The sequence below is a fragment of the Microcaecilia unicolor genome, chromosome 13, assembly GCF_901765095.1.
Source record: "Microcaecilia unicolor chromosome 13, aMicUni1.1, whole genome shotgun sequence".
Lineage (NCBI taxonomy): Eukaryota > Metazoa > Chordata > Amphibia > Gymnophiona > Siphonopidae > Microcaecilia > Microcaecilia unicolor.
In genome coordinates this window covers 38,616,636-38,637,004 of record NC_044043.1, presented here as the reverse complement: position 1 = coordinate 38,637,004, position 20,369 = coordinate 38,616,636, and the positions used below count along the sequence as shown (strand labels likewise).

The window sequence follows — 20,369 nt, the reverse complement described above, 5'->3', positions numbered from 1 at the left end:
TACCCCGACTGGGACCCACCAATAGCAGAAAGGGAGAATACACCCAGACAACCATTGGCGGTCTGAAGGTACCAAAAAGGACAACAGCAACTGTGATATAAAGCAGTGGATGTAAACTCCCAGGATGATTTTCCTCTTGATTAATGGAAATGAAAATGTGGATACCACCACAAGCAACAATGGTGGGACCATGCTACGAGTCAGCCTTGACTGAAACACAAATAAGGGATCTGCATAGAACACTGTCAGGATTTCAAACTAGTGATGGAACCAAGCAAAGAATGCCGAGCTGAAGCCACGCTGACTATGCAGAGATGGAGCCAGTTCAAACACGAAGGCACACAGGAGAACTTAGACGTAAGACGGGGAAGATCCTGTCACACCACAGGACTGAGGCCCAGGATAGGGTGAGACTGTGCCCCAGGCTCAGAGCCAAGAACCCTACAAACACAGGATGAGCTGAACTACAACGCCAGATAGCAACATTCTGCACAGAAAGGGCTCAGCTATGTACTACAGAACACCGGAAGCATGCTCCTCAGATAGAACAGATTCCCCAACAAAGTGGGAAAATCACAGATGACAAGGATGAGACCCGTCCAAGGGTCAGATATGGAACAGCGCTGAAGCTGTTGTGCACTTTCAGAGACAGATGCACTTCCACCTCCATGAATGGCTCAGTATTCCTCATCCAGAGATGCAGCTGCACCCAGATCCAGCGAGCTGCACCCCAGAGCCAGACAAGGAGCAGTGCTTTGTAATCAGAGATGGAACGAACTACGCATCCAGAGACAGAGCTTTGGACAACTCTAAGAATGAAGCTATGAGGCATAACCAGAGGAAAGCAGCAATCCACTTCCTGCAATGAAACTTCGCCTCGCTATCAGAGGTGAAGTTGGGCATACATGCAGAGAAGGAGCCATGCTACAAAACCCAGGAGGAAGCTGTGTCCCATAAACAGAGCCAGAGCCAATTGTACTGGAGCGATATGGAAGAAGCAGAGATGAAGCCAAGCTCTGCACCCATTTAGCAGGCATTTATTCCAACTTAACTACCGATTGTCATTACTAAACTGTCTTTAGTCAGCTAGGTTACACACTATTACATTAGTCACTTTCTGATCGCTTCCTAAACTTTGGACACTAATAATAAAAAAACAAATGACACCGTTTGAAACATCTCCAGTTTTCTTTCATATTCCCAGACAAATTGGAGCAGAGAGTAAGAACCAAAGGAAAGACACTTGCTTTTCAGTCATCATCTGTGGTGTTTTTTTGCATTTCTCTAACTGGCATTTCTCATCTTTTGTCCATGGCTTTAAGAAAAATATATTTTCCATTATGTATAGAATTATTCACAAATTTCCGTATTCTCTGCTTGAATATTCAGATGTATATTTGTTTAGTGCTTACATGAGAATGATGTGTGTCTGTGTGTGTGTGTGTAAGCATGTATCTATCACTGACCCTTCTTAATTATTTTTGTGTTTAGGTCTCCATCTACTCCAGATTTTCATGATAGACGAAGTTCAAGGGCATACTGACTGGGATTTGTTTTCTGATCCACTCATGTGTGCAAACACCTGTGCATGTGTTTCTGAAAATGGGCTCCATACTTTGTTTGTCTACAACAGAAAAGAAACTGATGGTAGATAAACTTCCATACACGTGCTCAGGCTGTTTCTAACTTGTACTCTACTAGGCAAATGTCTCCAAATACTTTTTCCATTTGTATGGTTTTCAGAATTCTTAGATGAAATTCTCAACTATTCAACATATATTATTAACTATGAATTTAGTCAGTACAGTTTTACAGGCCCTATCTAGCAGTACATTAATCGAATCTACATTGAACCCAAAAAAGATAACATGTCAGTATCATACCTGAGAATCCATTTCAATGAGATACAGAAAGACAACATCTTCCCTTTCTATTTTAATGGCTTTATGCAAGGGGAACTCTGTCTTTGATTTGATCATTTTATATAACAGCTGAGCACTCATAGTGCTGAAATCTTCTTTCCGTAAATCATCCTATAGACAACGGTGGACAAAAATAAACATGAAAAATAAACCAATGAACAGACATGATCAATAATCTTAAAAGAAAGTTACACACATATCAATGTAGTACAATCCCGTAACTACACAACAGCTGCTCTCGGGCTGGGATGGGCTGCAGAACAACAACAACAGCAAGCCAAAGAAAAATACCACCACTGCTAAGTCTTTGATATAAGCATAACCCAATTTTAATACACACTATAAATAATCTGCAGGCAAATTACTGATGCTCTAACAATGTGAATTAAATTCTAAAACATCAGTATTTCCTGGAGAAATATCCACAAATCTATAAAACTGTTTCCTCATATGTTTAAATATTTTTAAAAAATAAGACTTTTTTTTCCCCTGAGGTAACTATGCTTCCGTCTCTGTTTATGCAAAATGCATCTGTAATACATGCATTTTTCCCCCTCACCATCACAGTTGTTTATTTTATTTTTGTTACATTTGTACCCCGCGCTTTCCCCACTCATGGCAGGCTCAATGCGGCTTACATGGGGCAATGGAGGGTTAAGTGACTTGCCCAGTCACAAGGAGCAGCCTGTGCCTGAAGTGGGAATCGAACTCAGTTCCTCAGGACCAAAGTCCACCACCCTAACCACTAGGCCACTCCTCCACTCTTGCTACTATTTGAGATTCTACATGGAATGTTGCTATTCCACTAGCAACATTCCATGTAGTCGGCCTTTGCAGATCACCAATGTGGCCGCGCAGGCTTCTACATGGAATGTTGCTAGTGGAATAGCAACATGTAGAATCTCCAATAGTATCTATTTTATTTTTGTTACATTTGTACCCTGCGCTTTCCCACTCATGGCAGGCTCAATGCGGCTTACATGGGGCAATGGAGGGTTAAGTGACTTGCCCAGAGTCACAAGGAGCTGCCTGTGCCTGAAGTGGGAATCAAACTCAGTTCCTCAGTTCCCCAGGACCAAAGTCCACCACCCTAACCACTAGGCCACTCCTCCACAGGAAAAACATATTTGACAACACAGAAGAAATGATCTGGCTACAAACCAATAAGACAAATCTTTACAAATTTACACTGAATGCTGAAAACACACACACATACTTGCTACTGATTCCAAGGCACGAGGGTATAAAAAAAAACTAGAATTATGTAGCCAGGTCTAACAATCACTGTATGCTTCCCACAATTCTGACAAAATGTCAGCAAACTACATATCTCTTTTAAATGAGAGACAGGCTGGTAATGTATGAGCATTTTAAGAAACAGATTCATAGGTTCCACAGGCCTTAATAACCTGAGTTAGATAAATAAGAAAGAATTCCCTTGAAAAAAGAAAACAAAAGGTCCAGGCCCACTTTCGACCACAATGCTGGGGTTTTTTTTTTTTTTTAAAGAATAAGCAGTGCTCTGCTTGCTTATTGTTGTGCTATATGAAATTCAATAAATAAATAAATATTAAAAATTAAAAAAAAAGAATAAGCTGTGCTTACCCAGTGACTGGCAATGATCTCAGCACAATAGTTCATTAGAGTATTAGCATTCAGCTCCTCTGCAGTCTGGTAGAAGCGGATGCAGTTTCTTACATTAACTAGTGACATAACACCCTTCTCACATCTGTAGACAAAGAAATTAAGCATGGCACATTCATCAGGAAGTTAAGCTTGGACTGTACATGAGCAAATTTAAAAAACACAAACAAAAAAAACAACAAGCCTGCATCTAAAACCTGAGGAATTACATTTATTTACTTGGATTTTGGCTCATGCCTGTTGTACTCAAGGACTGGATCAGTGCTTACAGCAATGGATTACAAACCAAGGATACCGGGGTTCAAATGCCACAGGCACATCACTTTATTTCTCATTTTCTCACTACCTAGTTGAACTATAAAAATTCTTTAGAGCACAGGTTCATCAGACCTTAACAAATAAACCCCAAACCATTCCTAACCGTTTTGAGCTACTACTATTATAAATCACTTCTATAGCGCTACCAGTCGTACGCAGCGCTTTACAATTGAACATGAAGAAAGACAGTCCCTGCTCAAAAGAGCTTACAATCTAAATCAGGACAAACAGACAGGATCAATAAGGATAAGGGAAGGACAGACAGAAGGACACAAGGATAAGATAAAAGTGACAAGTCAGGAGTCGAAAGCAGCATCAAACAGGTAGGCCTTTAGCCTGGATTTGAAGGCAGCCAGGGATGGAGCTAGACGTAATGGCTCAGGAAGCCTATTCCAGGCATAAGGTGCGGCGAGATAGAAGGAGCGAAGTCTGGAGTTAGCGATGGAGGAGAAGGGTGCAACTAGGAGAGATTTGCCTAGTGAACGGAGTTCTAGGGAAGGAGTGTAGGGAGAGATGAGGGTGGAGAGGTAGTGAAGGGCTGCAGAGTGAATACATTTATAGGTCAAATTGCAAAGAATCTAGAAATACAAATATATTTTTTATTAATAAGCTCCTTGGAAAATCTGGAATAACTGTAAAGGCAACGAAGTGAGAGATTAAACATATTTCAGCAACTAACCCTCATCCTCTATTTCAAATAATTTTTATTTATGAACATTTTTTATTTTACAACGAAGCATTATAACACTTTTATTTATTTGTTACATTTGTACCCCACATTTTCCCACCTATTTGCAGGCTCAATGTGGCTTACATGGTACCGTAATACAAGGTTGTATTGTGGTCAAATGAGGTAGGTGTGAATCAAGCATCATGAGGGTCGAAGGGAATGAAGATTGTAGATTGTCCGGTACAATCATTGGTTATGCTGTGTTGTTGGGTGTGGGAATTTAAGTTGGATCGGTGGGATAGGCCTTCTTGAAGAGATGGGTTTTTATTGATTTCCTGAAGTTTAGGTGGTCATAGATTGTTTTCACAGCTTTTGGGAGTTCATTCCATAGTTGTGCGCTTATGTAGGAGAAGCTAGATGCGTAAGTTGTTTTGTATTTAAGTCCTTTGCAATTTGGATAATGTAGATTTAGGTATGATCACGATGATCCGATTCGGTTTCTGGTTGGTAGATCTATGAGGTCTGTCATGTATCCTGGGACTACGCCGTAGATAATTTTGTGGACCAAAGTGCAGATTTTGAAGATGATCCGTTCTTTGATTGGGAGCCAGTGAAGCTTTTCTCAAAGGGGTTTAGCACTTTCAAATCGTGTTTTACCACATATCAGTCTGGATGCTATGTTTTGGGCGGTCTTGTGAGTTGTTCTTTACATCCTGCATAGATTCCGTTGCAGTAATCTGCATGGCTTAAGACCATTGATTGTATTAGGTTTCGAAAAGTTTCCCTCGGGAAGAAAGGTTTTATTCGCTTCAGTTTCCACACTGAATAGAAGATTTTCTTTATTACGGTATTTGCTTGGCTCTCAAGAGTAAGGTTGTGGTTGACTGTGACACTGAGTATTTTTAGGCACCCCCAGGGAGGGTGTGTCCTGGGGTGTTTATAGTTGAGGGTTTGTACTTGTTAAGTTGAGATGAGAGAATGAGGCAGTGTGTTTTTTCAGTGTTCAGTTTCAATTGGAATGAGTTTGCCCAAGAGTCCATGATGTTCAGGCCATCGTTGATTTCTTTGGTTATTTCTGTCAAGGCATATCTGAAGGGTATGTAGATTGTGACATCATCTGCACAGATGAACGGGTTGAGGCCTCGATTAGATAAGGACTTTGCCAGTGGGATCATCATCTTGTTGAAGCGTATAGGTGATAATGGTGATCCTTGAGGTACTCCGCAGGCTGCTTTCCATGGTGGTGATATGTTTGAATTTGAATTGGAGGTGAAGTATGCTTTTACCTATGGCTATTTCCTGCTTGAATTTGGCCAGGAGAGTGACTAGGAGAGTATCAGTACTATGGTAGGAGCGAAATCCTGATTGTGAGTCGTGTAATATTGAGAACTTGTCCATGTATTCCGTGAGCTGTTTGGTCACCAAGCTCTCCATCAATTTTACTACTAGAGGGATGGATGCAACTGGGCGGTAGTTGGTGAAATCGTTTATATTTTTCTTAGTGTCTTTTGGTATTGGGGTAAGTAGGATGTTACCATATTCCTCGGGGAAGTAACCTTGTTGTAGCCTGAAGTTTAGGTGGGATGTGAGGTCTTCTATGAAGCGTCTGGGGGCAGATTTAAGTAAATGACTGGGACATATGTCCAGTTTGCAGTGGGTTTTGGCGAACCTTTGAGTTGCTTGTGTAACTGATTCAGTGGTGAGTAGATTGAATGTTGACCAGATACGGTCAGCTGGGTATCCGCCCAGGATTTGGTCCAGGTCGTCAAAGAAATATTCAATGTCGGTGTTGTGTTGAGGAAGAGTGCGGTGTAATTTTGTTATTTTTTCGTTGAAGTAGGTAGCCAATTTGTCTGTGGGTGGGATGTCTGTGTTGGATGTGGTGACAGGGCTGGTGTCTAGTAGCTTATTTACGAGTTGAAATAGTTTCTTCAGATCTTTGTTATCCGGTCCTAATTTAGTTTTGTAGTAGGACCTTTTGGTTTGTCTTATTGTGTACTTGTATTTTCTGTGTATTTGTTTCCATGCATTGAGTGTATGTTCATCTTTTATTTTTTTCCATGCTCGTTCAAGTTTTCTGGATTGGGTTTTAAGTTTTTTTTAATTCGTCATTGAACCATGGTATTGGGTTTTGTCTTCTTGATATTCTTGTCTTTAAGGGTGCTATTTCGTTTAGTACGCTTCTGCATCTATCCTCCCAGTGATTGAGATAATGTATGGCGTCAGTTCATGTTGTCCATCCGTTGTCATATATCTGTTGCCAGAACACTTGTGGGTCTATTTGCCCTCTCGTAGTGTAAGTTGTTTGTTCTGGTGTACGATTTGATCCCTTTTCGCCAATTTAGGGATACGTTCAGTTTGTAATGGTCGGTCCAAGGTGTTTCTGACATTTGATGTCTGTTATTGATAAGTTATGATCTGTGGACAGTTTGTGTGATAGGAGGTCCAGTGTGTGTCCCTTGATATGGGTAGCTTGCATGTGAGGCCATTTGAGATTCCAGGACTGTAGGAAGTCTTTGCATTCGCGTGCATTGGCGGAGTTGGGGGTCTTCTAGGTGAAGGTTTATGTCGCCTAGTATTATTGTATTAGAGCTGTTTACACAAGTGTTTGAGATGAAGTCCGTGAAGATAGGCTGGCTTTCGTTCCAGCTACCGGGCGATCTGTAAAACAGGACGCAGTTCAGTTGATCAATCAGGGATTTGTTTTGGATTCTGAATGAGGCAATTTCTAGTTAGAGTGTTATGGACTTGGCGATGGTTTCAGTAGTGAATTGTTCTCGATAGATTAGTGCTATGCCTCCACCTCTCTTTTCCAATCTGGTCCAGTGAGTGATTTTGTAACCTGGAGGGCATAGTTTGAGGGTCCTTTTGATTGTGGATCCAAGTTTCACTGATGAACATAAGCTCGAGGTTTTCTGAGTTAATCCAGTCTGATATTGTTGTTGTTTTGTTAACTACGGACCTAGCATTAATGTAGCCCACTTGGATATTTTGGTATTGGGTTGCTAGGTTTGATGTTGTGTGGATTTTTGTTAGTTGTCGTTCGTTGGATGGTGTGTGTTTGTTGTGATCTTTCCTTCCATTTTGTTGGTATTGACCATATTTAGATGATCTTACTTTAATTTGGTGGGTATCATTTTGGTGAACTTGTACAGCGAAGTAATACAATATGGCACGGAAAAAAAAAAACAATGAAAAAATACAAAGAAGAAGATCAAAGCACACTGGTTCCTCAAATCCACAAGTTTGGGATCCAAGATTAAAATTATGAGGTCAAAAATATAATAGGTAAATAATCAATCAATCAGGAAAAGACCTCCTGAACTTGTGATGAAGTAGTGATTTTCATTCTCTAGAGAAGAAATCTGAGCTGCCTTTCTTTTTGACTGTGACTCCTGAATTTACCCGTGAGGTGATTTGGAAGACCTTAGTAGATCTGGATAAAATCAATGTTATTTCAGAATAACTCTCTTCATCAGAGAATGGTTAAGCTGGAGCCTCTGGTGGACAAGGACATTCTAGAAAAACAAAGTACTAAAACTGAAAAGGAAACAAAAGAAATTAAGGCTGTTCAGACAACTTTTATTACTGATTTAACTAATTTGAGAAGGAAAAATGAGTCATTGGAAAATTTTGCAAGGAGTGATAATTTGCGATTCTTAAACTTTTCTCGATCCAGTACACTGGCACCTAGAGAAGTGTTGAAGAAATATTTAATGGAAATATTGCAAGTTCCAGAAGATAAAGTTCCACTTTTTACTCGGATATATTATTTCCCAATACCGAAAAGTTCTGAAAAGAATTTGGAAGAACCACAAGACCTTGATGAGACGCTGGATGTCTCTGCTATTTTACAGACATCTACTACTGAGATTGTTACTTCAACTTTAATTGCCAGCCTTGCTTTATCACCTGATAAACAATGGTTATTGAATTTGTTCTTTAGGCACAAAGATGAACTGTTTTATGGTATGAAAATTAATGTATTTCCTGATGTCTCTCGAAACACACAGAGACGGAGGAAAGAGTTTTTTATGATGAGGCCCGGGGTACTGCAGTTAGGAGCCACTTTAGTTTTGAGGTACCACTGTAAATGTGCAGTCAGATTTCAATCAATCATCTCTATATATAAAAGGCACCACCAACGTTCTAAATGAAGCCTCCAGCCGGAAGTGTGAAGGGGGAGAGATATCCGGTTTCCCCATGAGTGTCTGCCCCGCCCTCGCTCTCTCTGTAACACAAACAAGGTTGCCAGCTGGGAAAAATTTTCCCAGCCCAAAACCAGCCGTAAACCCGCCCAAAAACCGCCCGCAGCCAACCCCCGTCTCCCACGTCACAGAACCCCGCCCCCGTGTCACCTAACCCCGCCTCCCGCATCACTAGCCCCGCCCCCGTCACCCCTGACGTCAACCCCGCCCCTGAAAGGCTTCTATTGGACCAAATTGGACCAATAGAAGCCCCGGAAAAGCTTCTATTGGACCAAATTGGACCAATAGAAGCCCCGGCAGCGGGAAAACCGGCCAATCAGTGGCCGCGAAAACCCACCCAATCCCGCACCGCTGCCGCTCGAAATCCCCGCAACCCACGCGATTAGAAAATTCCCCGCAGCCGTTTCCGAAAAGCCGCCCAATTCAGCGGCTTAACCGCAACCCTGGCAAGTTTGAACACAAACAATGAAGGAAAACACAGCAAAGCATGAAATCAAATCGCTCTCTCTGTAACAGTGAAGGACTCAGAGGGGGGAGGGGAGAGAGGGCAGAAGCCCTCACTATCTCTGTAACACAAACACAGCACAGCAGGAAACTTAACACTGAAGGACTCGACTCAGAGGGGGGAGGGGACAGAGAGCAGAGGGGACAGACAGCACAGGGGAAGGGAGAGAGGGCAGGGACACACACACTCCCACATGCACTCAGAAGAAAACCTTGCTAGCCCCCGTTTCATTTGCATCAGAAACGGGGCTTTTTTACTAGTGTAAATATATATTCTTTGAACCATCTGAGCTTACTACCTTTCTGGCAACTAAACAGATCATTAGTTAATATAAATGACATAACATTTTCCCCATATCCTACAACAGCAGTTCTTCTTATTTGACTCAGACACCTGAATTAATAAAATACTAACTAACCAGGTCCAACACTAATAGGCATTCCAACCTAAAAAGTTTGGTTATAATTGTGTCACATTATTTATGCCAATTTGAGTCTGCACAGCATGGTTATAATTATAGCACAACAACTACTGAGTCCCCGACTTCAGTTATTGGCACTTGCCTTTCCCTCAGGAGCTGCAGCTGAAAGCGGTTTGCTAGTTTCATCAGCTCAGTTAGGAAGACATCATCTTCTCTTAGATACAACTCATCCGTATAGATCCAGCGTAGCATTGCCATGGTCACCTCGGAGTTAGCATCTAGAAAGTCAAACCATCAAATATTAAAACAAAACAAAACCTTACTTCCTGGCAATCATAACACAGTAAATGAAAGCAGAAAATGACCAACTGTCTCATCCAGGTCTCCCAGCTATACTACCCTGCAATATCCCGGCACTAGAAGATTTATTGAAATCAATTATTCTCTCTTTGCCTTTGGCTCTCTGTCTTGCAGGGCATAGGAGTAATAAGATCCTATAAGTAAGCCAACACCCAGTCACTTCACAAGATCATTTGTGAACTCACTTTACATTGCATGACTACTAAACATTGTTTTTATCAAAGTTGACATACAACAGGATATGCCAAAACATTTTGACTGATTCCTGCAAGCAAGACCATTGACCTCTCAAGTCCTTGCTATCTGCAATTCTCTGTAGTGAACAGGATGTAGTGAACAGGATATCTACATACAATACTTAACTGGACCCACAACTCTTCAAACACTTTTATCGTCTCCACAAGCCACTTCCCTCTGTAATGGCAGTGGTGAAATAGGGAATAATTCAGCTCCTCTCTAATTGATCCCTAATGATAGCTGGAAAATCAAGAAAGTGGAGAAAGCAAAAAACAAGTATGTGCTTTTTATTCTTTTCAACCCAACAGAAATTACAAAGAATTATACAAAAAAGGGTCAAGAAGATCTGTCTGGTGGAAATTAATTCTCTGAAAATGTAGCAGAATGGGATAGAACTGGGCATGCGGTAAAAACTGGCGAAAAGATGCAATGAGTTCGATGAAGGACCAGACTGGACCTTGGATTTGCACAGAAATGAGCTATCCAAAAAGGGCCCAATACATTTCTATGGGAAAGCAGTTCCAGCTTCTCCAGCATAGAATCTTACATACAGTGAAATTCATCTTAAAGTGGCAGTTGAAACACAAAATCTATGGAGATGTGAGAAAAAACCCCCCAGAAAAAGAGAAATATTAAAATGAACTACAATATTTAGAGAGAACCCAAAAGAGTTCTATTTAAAAAACTAGGAAACAGTGCACAAGTACAATGAAATTGTCACCAAGTAAAGCTGAAACAAACATTCTGGACAAACTTATACAAGAATCCTATAGAATATAATTGAGAAGCAGAATGGATACCAGCACACAGGAGAATTTGAAAAAGGCAAGCGTCAAGTTATGGAACACCCTAACGTAACAACAATAGAGTTGGAAAGCAGGTTAAAAACAACCCCAAACTAGAAGAGCCCTGGCCCAGATGGAGCGATCAGTTTTTGGCTCAAACAGTTATTCACGCCTCCAAGACTGGAAGACTGCAAAAATCAGTTGTCAAACACAATGGCTAATGGACAAAAACAATTCTTTCACAGAGACATTCACCAACTGTTCCCAAAAATTACAGGCCTATAACTTGTCTATATACAGTGTATAGGCTATTCATTGCAATAGACGCTGATAGAATATACAATCATATCAACATCATGGCAATAGAGTAGAAGGGCAACAAGAGGGGAGCATATAGAACCAAGACGAAAGCCTTTTATATCATCCCACATTCCTGGATAATAAGCTGTCTAGAAACACACAAAATAAACCCTGGAGTGAGTGAGAATCAAATTCATCATGAAAATACGGCAAACCCCACACCATCTGACATATGTAGATAGACAGTTTGTCATTCCTATCATCGGGCTCCAACAAGACATACTTCAGGGTCACCATGTTTGTTTTGTATGGTGCTTAACCCACTTATTAACTCCTTGGGCTACAGATTTAATTTTAATCCTAAAGACAGTTAACAATCCAGAGGTAACATCACACTTCATGTTTATAGATGACCTGTGGCTCTACAATTCCAGTGACCAACAATTAGAGGAAGAATTCTGTGCAGTGAAAAGTTCCGCAGATGACATACTACTACTACTTAACATTTCTAGAGCGCCACTAGGGTTACGCAGCACTGTACAAATTAATAATCAAGGACGGTCCCTGCTCAGAAGAGCTTACAATCTAAAGGACGAAATGTCAAGTTGGGGTAGTCTAGATTTCCTGAGTAGAGGTGTTGTGATTAGGTGCCGAAAGTGGCATTGAAGAGGTGGGCTTTGAGCAATGATTTGAAGATGGGTAGGGAGGGGGCCTGGCGTATGGGCTCAGGGAGTTTGTTCCAAGCATGGGGTGAGGCGAGGCAGAAAGGGCGGAGCCTAGAGTTGGCGGTGGTGGAGAAGGGTACTGAAAGCAGGGATTTGTCTTGAGAGCGGAGGTTACGGGTAGGGACGTAAGGGGAGATGAGGGTAGAGAGGTAAGGAGGGGCTGCAGATCGAGTGCATTTGTAGGTTAGTAGGAGAAGCTTGAACTGTATGCGGTATCTGATCGGAAGCCAGTGAAGTGACTTGAGGAGAGGGGTGGTATGAGTATATCGGTCAAGGCGCAAGATAAGACGTGCGGCAGAGTTCTGGATGGACTGAAGGGGGGATAGGTGGCTAAGTGGGAGGCCGGTGAGAAGTAGGTTGCAGTAGTCAAGGCGAGAGGTAATGAGAGAGTGGATGAGAGTTCGGGTGGTGTGCTCAGAGAGGAAGGGGCGAATTTTGCTAATGTTGTAGAGGAAGAAGCGACAGGTCTTGGCTATCTGCTGGATATGCGCAGAGAAGGAGAGGTAGGAGCCGAAGATGACACCGAGGTTGCGGGCAGATGAGACGGGGATGATGAGGGTGTTATCAACTGATAGAGAGTGAAGGGAGAGGGGAAGTGGGTTTGGGTGGGAAAACAATAAGTTCAGTCTTGGCCATGTTCAGTTTCAGGTGGCAGTTGGACATCCAGGCAGCAATGTCGGATAAGCAGGCCGATACTTTGGCCTGGGTTTCCGCAGTGATGTCTGGTGTGGAGAGATACAGCTGGGTGTCGTCAGCATAAAGATGATAGTGGAAACCATGAGATGAGATCAGGGAGCCTAAGGAAGAGGTGTAGATTGAAAAAAGGAGGGGCCCAAGGACAGATCCCTGAGGAACTCCAACAGAGAGCGGGATAGGGGAGGAGGACGAACCATGAGAGTGAACTCTGAAGATACGATGGGAGAGATAAGAGGAGAACCAGGAGAGGACAGAGCCCTGGAACCCAAAGGAGGACAGTGTGTCAAGAAGTAGGTTGTGATTGACAGTGTCAAAAGCGGCGGATAGGTCGAGGAGGATGAGGATGGAGTAGTGACCTTTGGAATTGGCGAGGAACAGGTCATTGCAGACTTTAGATAGTGCCATTTCTGTGGAGTGTAGGGGCGAAAGCCGGATTGAAGCGGATCGAGGATGGCATGAGAGGAGAGAAAATCAATGCAGCGGCTGTGAACGGCGCGTTCAAGTATCTTGGAGAGGAAGGGTAGGAGGGAAATGGGGCGGTAGTTGGAGGGACAGGTAGGGTCAAGACAAATGTTGGTCAAGACAAATGTGCTAAGGCATCTTTCTTTATTTCCAAATTCTTTTTAGGGGTAAATTGAGCAAAACTGAAACATCCCTCTGAATGGCAGAGATAAAGGAACTTGAAAAGGAAGGTGTACACAAACAACTAGGAATGGAGGCTGGAGTGACAGTCAGGCATAAATCACTGAGAGAAAAGATCAGTAAAGAATGTTATAGAAGACTAAAACTGATACTGTAGAGTATGTTAACATCATGGCATAAGATACAAGCCATAAATCAGCTGGCAATTTCTACACACACATACATCTTTGGAATTATAGTCCAACCACAAGCCACTTAATTCTTTAATCTTGTGTGCAAATTTGCACGCACAGGTTATAGAATAACTAGCCGTTAAGCCCATAACAACGGGCTAGTTTTTGTTTTCCTATGGCCTCCCCCCCCGTCCACCAACCCTGCTCTCTCCCCTGCCCTCCCCCCAGCGTCTGTTTCCCTCAGTTCCGCCCCCTCCTTCCCTCCCTGCTCCCTCCTCCTCCGATTTCCACGCCAATGTCCAAGCCCTCCTCCCTATTGGGTTGTACTGCTGGTGGAGGCGGGGCTTGGACTTCTACACTCTCAGCGTTCCGACTCTACTGCGCATTTGCAGGTGAGTCGGTCACTTGCCGTTTATATGTTTGATGGCAGTTATGCATGTATCTTAATTGTTAAATTAGGTGCTAACTGGTGTTCACCACTAATAATCAGCATTAACTAGCAATAATTTGCAGTTGCACATGCAACTGCACTCAGTTTTCTACAAAATCCACACTGGCTGGTATTCAACACTATTTAACCGGCCAGGAACAGCTGGATATTCAGCACCAAACCGGCTATGTTTAGCGATTAAAATGGGCTGCATAAATAGCAGGCCTACCTACCTTTAACCACTAAGCCAGGGGTTTTCAACTCAATCATTCAGGATATCCCCACTGAATTTGCAGCTGGGAAAATGATCATAATGAGGGAAAACAGAGTGGCCTAGTGGTTAGCGTGGTGGACTTTGGTCCTGGGAAACTGAGTTCGATTCCCACTTCAGGCACAGGCAGCTCCTTGTGACTCTGGGCAAGTCACTTAACCCTCCATTGCCCCATGTAAGCTGCATTGAGCCTGCCATGAGTGGGAAAGCGCGGGGTACAAATGTAACAAAAATAAATAGCACATCAGTTTAAGATAAATATATATATATATATATATTTTTTTTTTAATATATTCATTGGAAACATGTTTGGCACTACTGGTGCAGTGATCTTCATCCGAGACCATAATTTCCCAGCAGGGCAATATGGTGATGTACTGAGCACCATAATATAAAATTTGTAAAGAATTGTTTAGATAAAAGCAATAGGATTAAGAAATAGAATTAACAAAATTATTTGTACACTGAATTCAATGGAGATATCCTGAAAATCCCAACTGGCTGGGTGTACCGTGAGGACTGGATTAAAAACCTCTGAGCTTAACCGGTTAACACCGAGTATCATCTTAACCGGTTCAGTTGCCACAGTCAAAAATTAAAACAGATATTTAATGTCAGTCGACGGAATGTTGTCCTTATATTAATTTTGTTTGTGCAGGTAGCATGGAATGTTCCCACTATTTGGGTTTCTGCCAGGTACTTGTGACCTGGCTTGGCCACTGTTGGAAACAGGATACTCTGGGTTAATAGACCATTGGTCTGACCCAGTATGGCCGTTCTTATGGGAGGCTATTCTTCATATGGTATGGATGCATACTGTGAAACGATAACAAGGTATTATGGTCCATGGGTTTTGCTCAATTTCTTCACTACAGATGCATTTGTGATTCTACTGCAGTGTATAAAGAAAGACCAGTTCAACTGAAAGAGAAATTTTGTAATAGGGGATACCTGGAGAAAACTGTAAGACAAGTGTATAAGCGTGCCTTATATAATGATCGTAATTTATTATTACAAGCCAAGCATGGACAAGATTCCAATATTTCCTGTATATTGAAATATACAGCTATCGCCTAAAGTTGATACAATCATGAAAAGGAGATGGGACATTCTTTCAGTGCATGATATCTTTGAAAAGTCTCATTGTATGGTGTCATATTCTTGTGGCACAAATCTTGCTGATATGCTATGTCAATCTAATTCTGGACAATAGAGAATCCTGGTACTGCAGGACACAAAAATGTGGCAAATGTGTGATTTGTGTGGTTACGGTTGAAGCTACAAAATTTTGGAGTGAAAATATCAACAAATGATTTAATTTACCTGTTCTACCTCATGTACTTCTAAGGCGGTCATTTATATGACTTGGTGTCCATGTAATTTGAAGTACATTGGTCAAACAAAACGTATGCTAAAAACAAGACTTATAGAGCATAAACATTGTATTACTACTGGTAAAACAGAGGTTCCTTTAGTGCAACATTGCCAGGAACATCAACGTAACTTTGAAGAATAGCGATATATGGCCATCGACCAGATACAAGATAATGGAAGGATGGGAGATATTTCTAAAATATTTTATTGACATGAACAAAAATGGATTTTTCAGATTGCAAAACCACAAGGCAAAACCACAAGTCCACATGGCCTGAGTGGCCAAATGGAATGCGAGGCATTCTACTGATTTTGTTTAATTTTTATGGACATGTATTTCTGTGATGTCTTTTGGAAGGGGCAGAGCCTAGGATCTGGCATTTTTTCATCCAGGGCGCCATCATGGATCAGGCCAGTGGAGAGCTTCCTATTCCTCCTGATGCAGCAGGGCAAAACACAGTCATTTATTTTATTTATTCATAGGCAACAGCTACCAACAAAACCTTTGGGTAACAGAGACAATACGGAGTTTAAAGCTGGGTTGTATTCTGCCACCTTTGCACACAAATGTTTGAGCATGACTATTGGCTTTCCAGTATTAATATCATTTAATTTTATATTTCAATAATAACCTCTTCCCCAAAACTAAGACCCAAAGCAGTTTGGAACAATTTAAGAAACTAAACAATTAAAATAACATACAATAAAGCAATTAGTGACCCCTACTGATTGACTCAATACTATTTTCAGTGGAGCACAGAAACAGATCACATTACAAACTAAAATATCAATACACTTTCTTCCAAAAAACTTACACATTAACAGAAGAAAAATTGAAATATACCACCATTAAGTTCTCAACAATTCCCTGCTCAAGCTCCCAAACACCCTCACCCACTCCATATTAACTAACATGAAAAACACACAGTAACAGCAAAAGAGGACACATCATACTGTCGGGGTGTCAGGCTCTGAGCATCTGGTTGCCCTTCTCTGTACCTTTTCTAATTCTCCTATATCTTTTTTTTTTGAGATGCAGTGATCAGAACTGTACACAACATTCGAGATGCTGTTCCAGTATGGAGCAATACAAAACCATTATAATATTCTCAGTTTTGTTCTCCATTCTTTTCCTAATAATTTCTAACATTCTATTTGGTTTCTTAGCCACCACTGCCACCACTGCACATGACGACACCTAGATCCTTTTCCTGGGCGATGACTCTTTAATTTGAAATTTGCATCATGTAGCTATAGTTTGTTTCTCTTCCCTACATGTATCACTTTGTACTTGCTCACATAAAATTTCATTTGCCATTTGGATGCCCAGCCTCCCGGGGTAAAATTTTATACAAATGCTTAAATCAATTGACATCTGTGTGTTTATCCCAAATATTGCTCACTACTTACACCGCCACAGAAGAACTCTAGTCCTCCCAACAGGCCCTTCTATTCTCCCCATCATTGGCATCAACAAGATTAACATGCATGAGGCTTTGTGCATTCACCCAATTTTGCATGTAGAATATGGAAACAAATACCTCTTGAACTACACACAGAATGTATTTACACCCGACTATATATGCATTCTCTGAACTTCATATATTTTATGCAATCTGCCTTGTCTCTTCCACCTTTTCTTTGGGTAATATGAACAGCCCACTGCCTATATCATGGGGGAGGGGCTCCCAATAGGGACTGGGTCTGAGCAAGGCAAAGCAGGCAGAAATACTATCATCTCAGCTACATGGAGGCTAATCTCATTTCTTCACTTAAGGGAAAGATGACAGGCATAAAACTGTTACACCTTGCATGCCACTCCAGATGCAGCTGCTGCTTGCAATGACTCATCTACAAACAGACTTGGGTTTTATTAGAAACCAAGATAGGGGCCCCTGTATCAACAGGGTGTATTATTTCTGCAAATATCAGACTAAGAAATAAAGCTTCAAGTGTACTTCCATGATTTGGTGGCGTTCCCAAACAGACTTAGCCTCTACTCTGAAAACCCAGTCATAGAAATGACACAGCTAATTGAAATCAGCTGCTGAACTGTGCCAATGTTGCACAATTTGAAAGCAAATATTAACACTATGAGCATAGATCAGTTCTGCAAATAAAGTGTTGGCACTGGGACAGAGTCAGCAGGTGAAGCCAAAATTCAAAGAGACTGTAAGACCTGACACAGCCCGCGTTTCGGCAAATGCCTACGTCAGGGGTCAGAGTGTCACAGCACAAGGTACCTTCCTTTAGCAATAAGCACAATGTGGGGGGGTGCCTATTTCTGTGGGCTGCTACCACTGGTGATACTGGTGATGGAGCTCAAGATTTGGGAGCCAGTAACTGAAGATGTATGTTAAAACCATCCTCTCAAACGGTAGCAGCCTGCAGAAATAGGCACTCCCACATTGAGCAATTGTGTGTATTGCTAAAGGAACATGAGCCATGGAGGAATAGCCTAATAGTTAATGCAGCAGGCTTTCATCCTGGCAACCTGGGTTCAATTCCCATTGCAGCTCCTTGTGTCCTTGGGCAAATCACTTAACCCTTCATTGTTCCGGGTACTAAAAAATTGTGAGTCCTCTAGGGACAGAAAACGTACCTGCAAATAATGTGTACATCACTGCGTATGTCTAGTAGTGCTATAGAAATTATTTGTAGTAGATCTTACAATAAATTGCTTCTGAATTTGGCTTCACTTCGTAGTTCCATCTGTGGACCTATACACTGTTCATTGCTTCACGATCCTTTGTGTTGCTGTTTCCCTCTAATCTGCTTGGTTCACTATGCTACACCATTTTGAAGGGTGCACTGCAGAAGACCAGGTTTAATCAATGTATATTACTCTGACCATGGATTTTCATTTTCTCTGTTTTAGAAAAAACAAACTTTATTATGTGTGTATTGTATTTTAACGCTGATGTCACTCGCCACTTTGCAGCCTTTGGGGAAAAGTAGCTTAACGCAGATAAACCATTTGAAGAACAGGGACCATCTCTTATGCATATGTTTATAGCATTGCATAAATCTAGTACCACTATAGAAATAATACATGGTAGTAATAGTCATGATGTCTACAAACATGTGTTATATACACAAGTTTGAGACTATGTAACTTTGTAAGTCTAAGTGCTTTGAAAATACTCCTCCACACCATGTAACAGCCATGCAATTATAAAGTTATCAGAATTTGTGTCTTCCGTTACTTCCTATAAAATGTGATTAACCATCACAGAAAATAATTCTGAAAACAGCACAAAAATGCTGCTCTGTCCTTCGCCATTGCTACCTTCTAGCGTGTGTAAATGGATGGAGTCATTCAGAAGAATCTCAAATGCAGCTGGCATGAGTTCATTAGGTGTTCGGTATATTTCAGGGAGACAACTGCCACAATTAATGGACAAGAAACCTCAAGATTTCTGCAGGCAAAAAAACACAGCTTCTGAACATATAGCTTTTTCCCAAAAGACCTGTATGTCAGCTGCTACAAAGGCAATCAAAACATAATGAGTCATCAGGCAAGGACTAACCTGATAGGTCCAGTTCTTTAGTTGATGCCAGGTTGGACAGACTCCAAGCATCACTACGGGCAGCCAGCACAAATTTGTGAGCACGGATATGTTGGTCCCCAATTTTTATCTTCAGATCACTTAATAAAAGTAAAAACACGTGCATAAATATAATGGTAATCTATAACTTATACACAATATACTTTGTATGCAAACATATGTATGCTTCAATGTGCACACTTATTTTTACAGTGCCCAATAACATACATATCTCCACAGTAACAGTCAGCAGATAAAGACCAGTATGGTCCATCTAGTCTGCACAGTAAGGTGACTAGCGTTATACCATGCAGAACATACATTACCCCCTCTCTATGCCTTTGTTCAGGATTGTACCTTCCACTAGGTGCAGGTTACAGACCCTTTGCCTTTTCTGAAGTGTGTTACAGTTTTCCCAGCACACGCATAACACAGAACATTAAGCACTTCTGGTATAAACTCTTAAAGATGCCAATGGGTTATGGTAACATTAAAGCAAACTAAAAGATTCTAGGATGTTAGAATAAAGATGAACACGAAAGAATGCTAAGAGTTGCCTCCTTTAGTTTTTATGGCAAATGGATACTTAGGATGCTCTTGGGAAATTATGTACACATTTTTTTTAAAACTCTGTGCAAAAATTATTCTGCATACAGTATTTCAAAATTCTGCATACTTTATTTGTAATATTTTCTGCAGAATTCTACCATCATAAGATTTGATTCCTTACCCTGTATCTTCTCTCCTCAGGGTCAACCTTCTCCAGCTTTCTTCTTTGCCCCAACTTAACTTAAACCTCTTCCCCTTACCTGGCAGGTTCAACCATTTGGCTTTCTCTGCCTCTTCTCCTGGGTGGACAACTTCTAACTTTCCCTCTCTGACCCCTAGTTCTTGGTCATCCTCCACCCCTTTCCCTGCTTCCCTATTCTCTCTTTCTCCCTACCCTTCCAGCCATGATTCTGTCCTAAGTCTTCTTCCTACCTCCAAACCTCTCTCCTCACCCATTAAGATCTCCAATCCTCTGTCCCACCATGGCACATACCTCAAAACTTGCTCTACTCCCCCTACCGCAATGCAATCCCCCAGCTTGTACTGCTCCCCTGCCCCTCCCAGCGTGGTACATGTTCTCCAGCTTGCAAT

General features: G+C 41.5%; 1 protein-coding gene across 2 annotated transcripts in view; it reads right to left on the bottom strand.

Moving 5' to 3' along the window:
* ANKFY1 (ankyrin repeat and FYVE domain containing 1) overlaps window positions 1–20,369 on the bottom strand; it is a 138,792-nt gene that overhangs the window by 94,319 nt on the left and 24,104 nt on the right. For both annotated transcript variants that reach the window (XM_030222266.1, XM_030222267.1), the window contains exons 3-6: window positions 19,212–19,330; window positions 9,831–9,966; window positions 3,528–3,651; window positions 1,884–2,033 (exon numbers count right to left, since the gene is read on the bottom strand). In XM_030222266.1, the coding sequence (XP_030078126.1) occupies window positions 1,884–2,033; window positions 3,528–3,651; window positions 9,831–9,966; window positions 19,212–19,330 (529 nt within the window). The remainder of the gene's footprint in view (window positions 1–1,883; window positions 2,034–3,527; window positions 3,652–9,830; window positions 9,967–19,211; window positions 19,331–20,369) is intronic.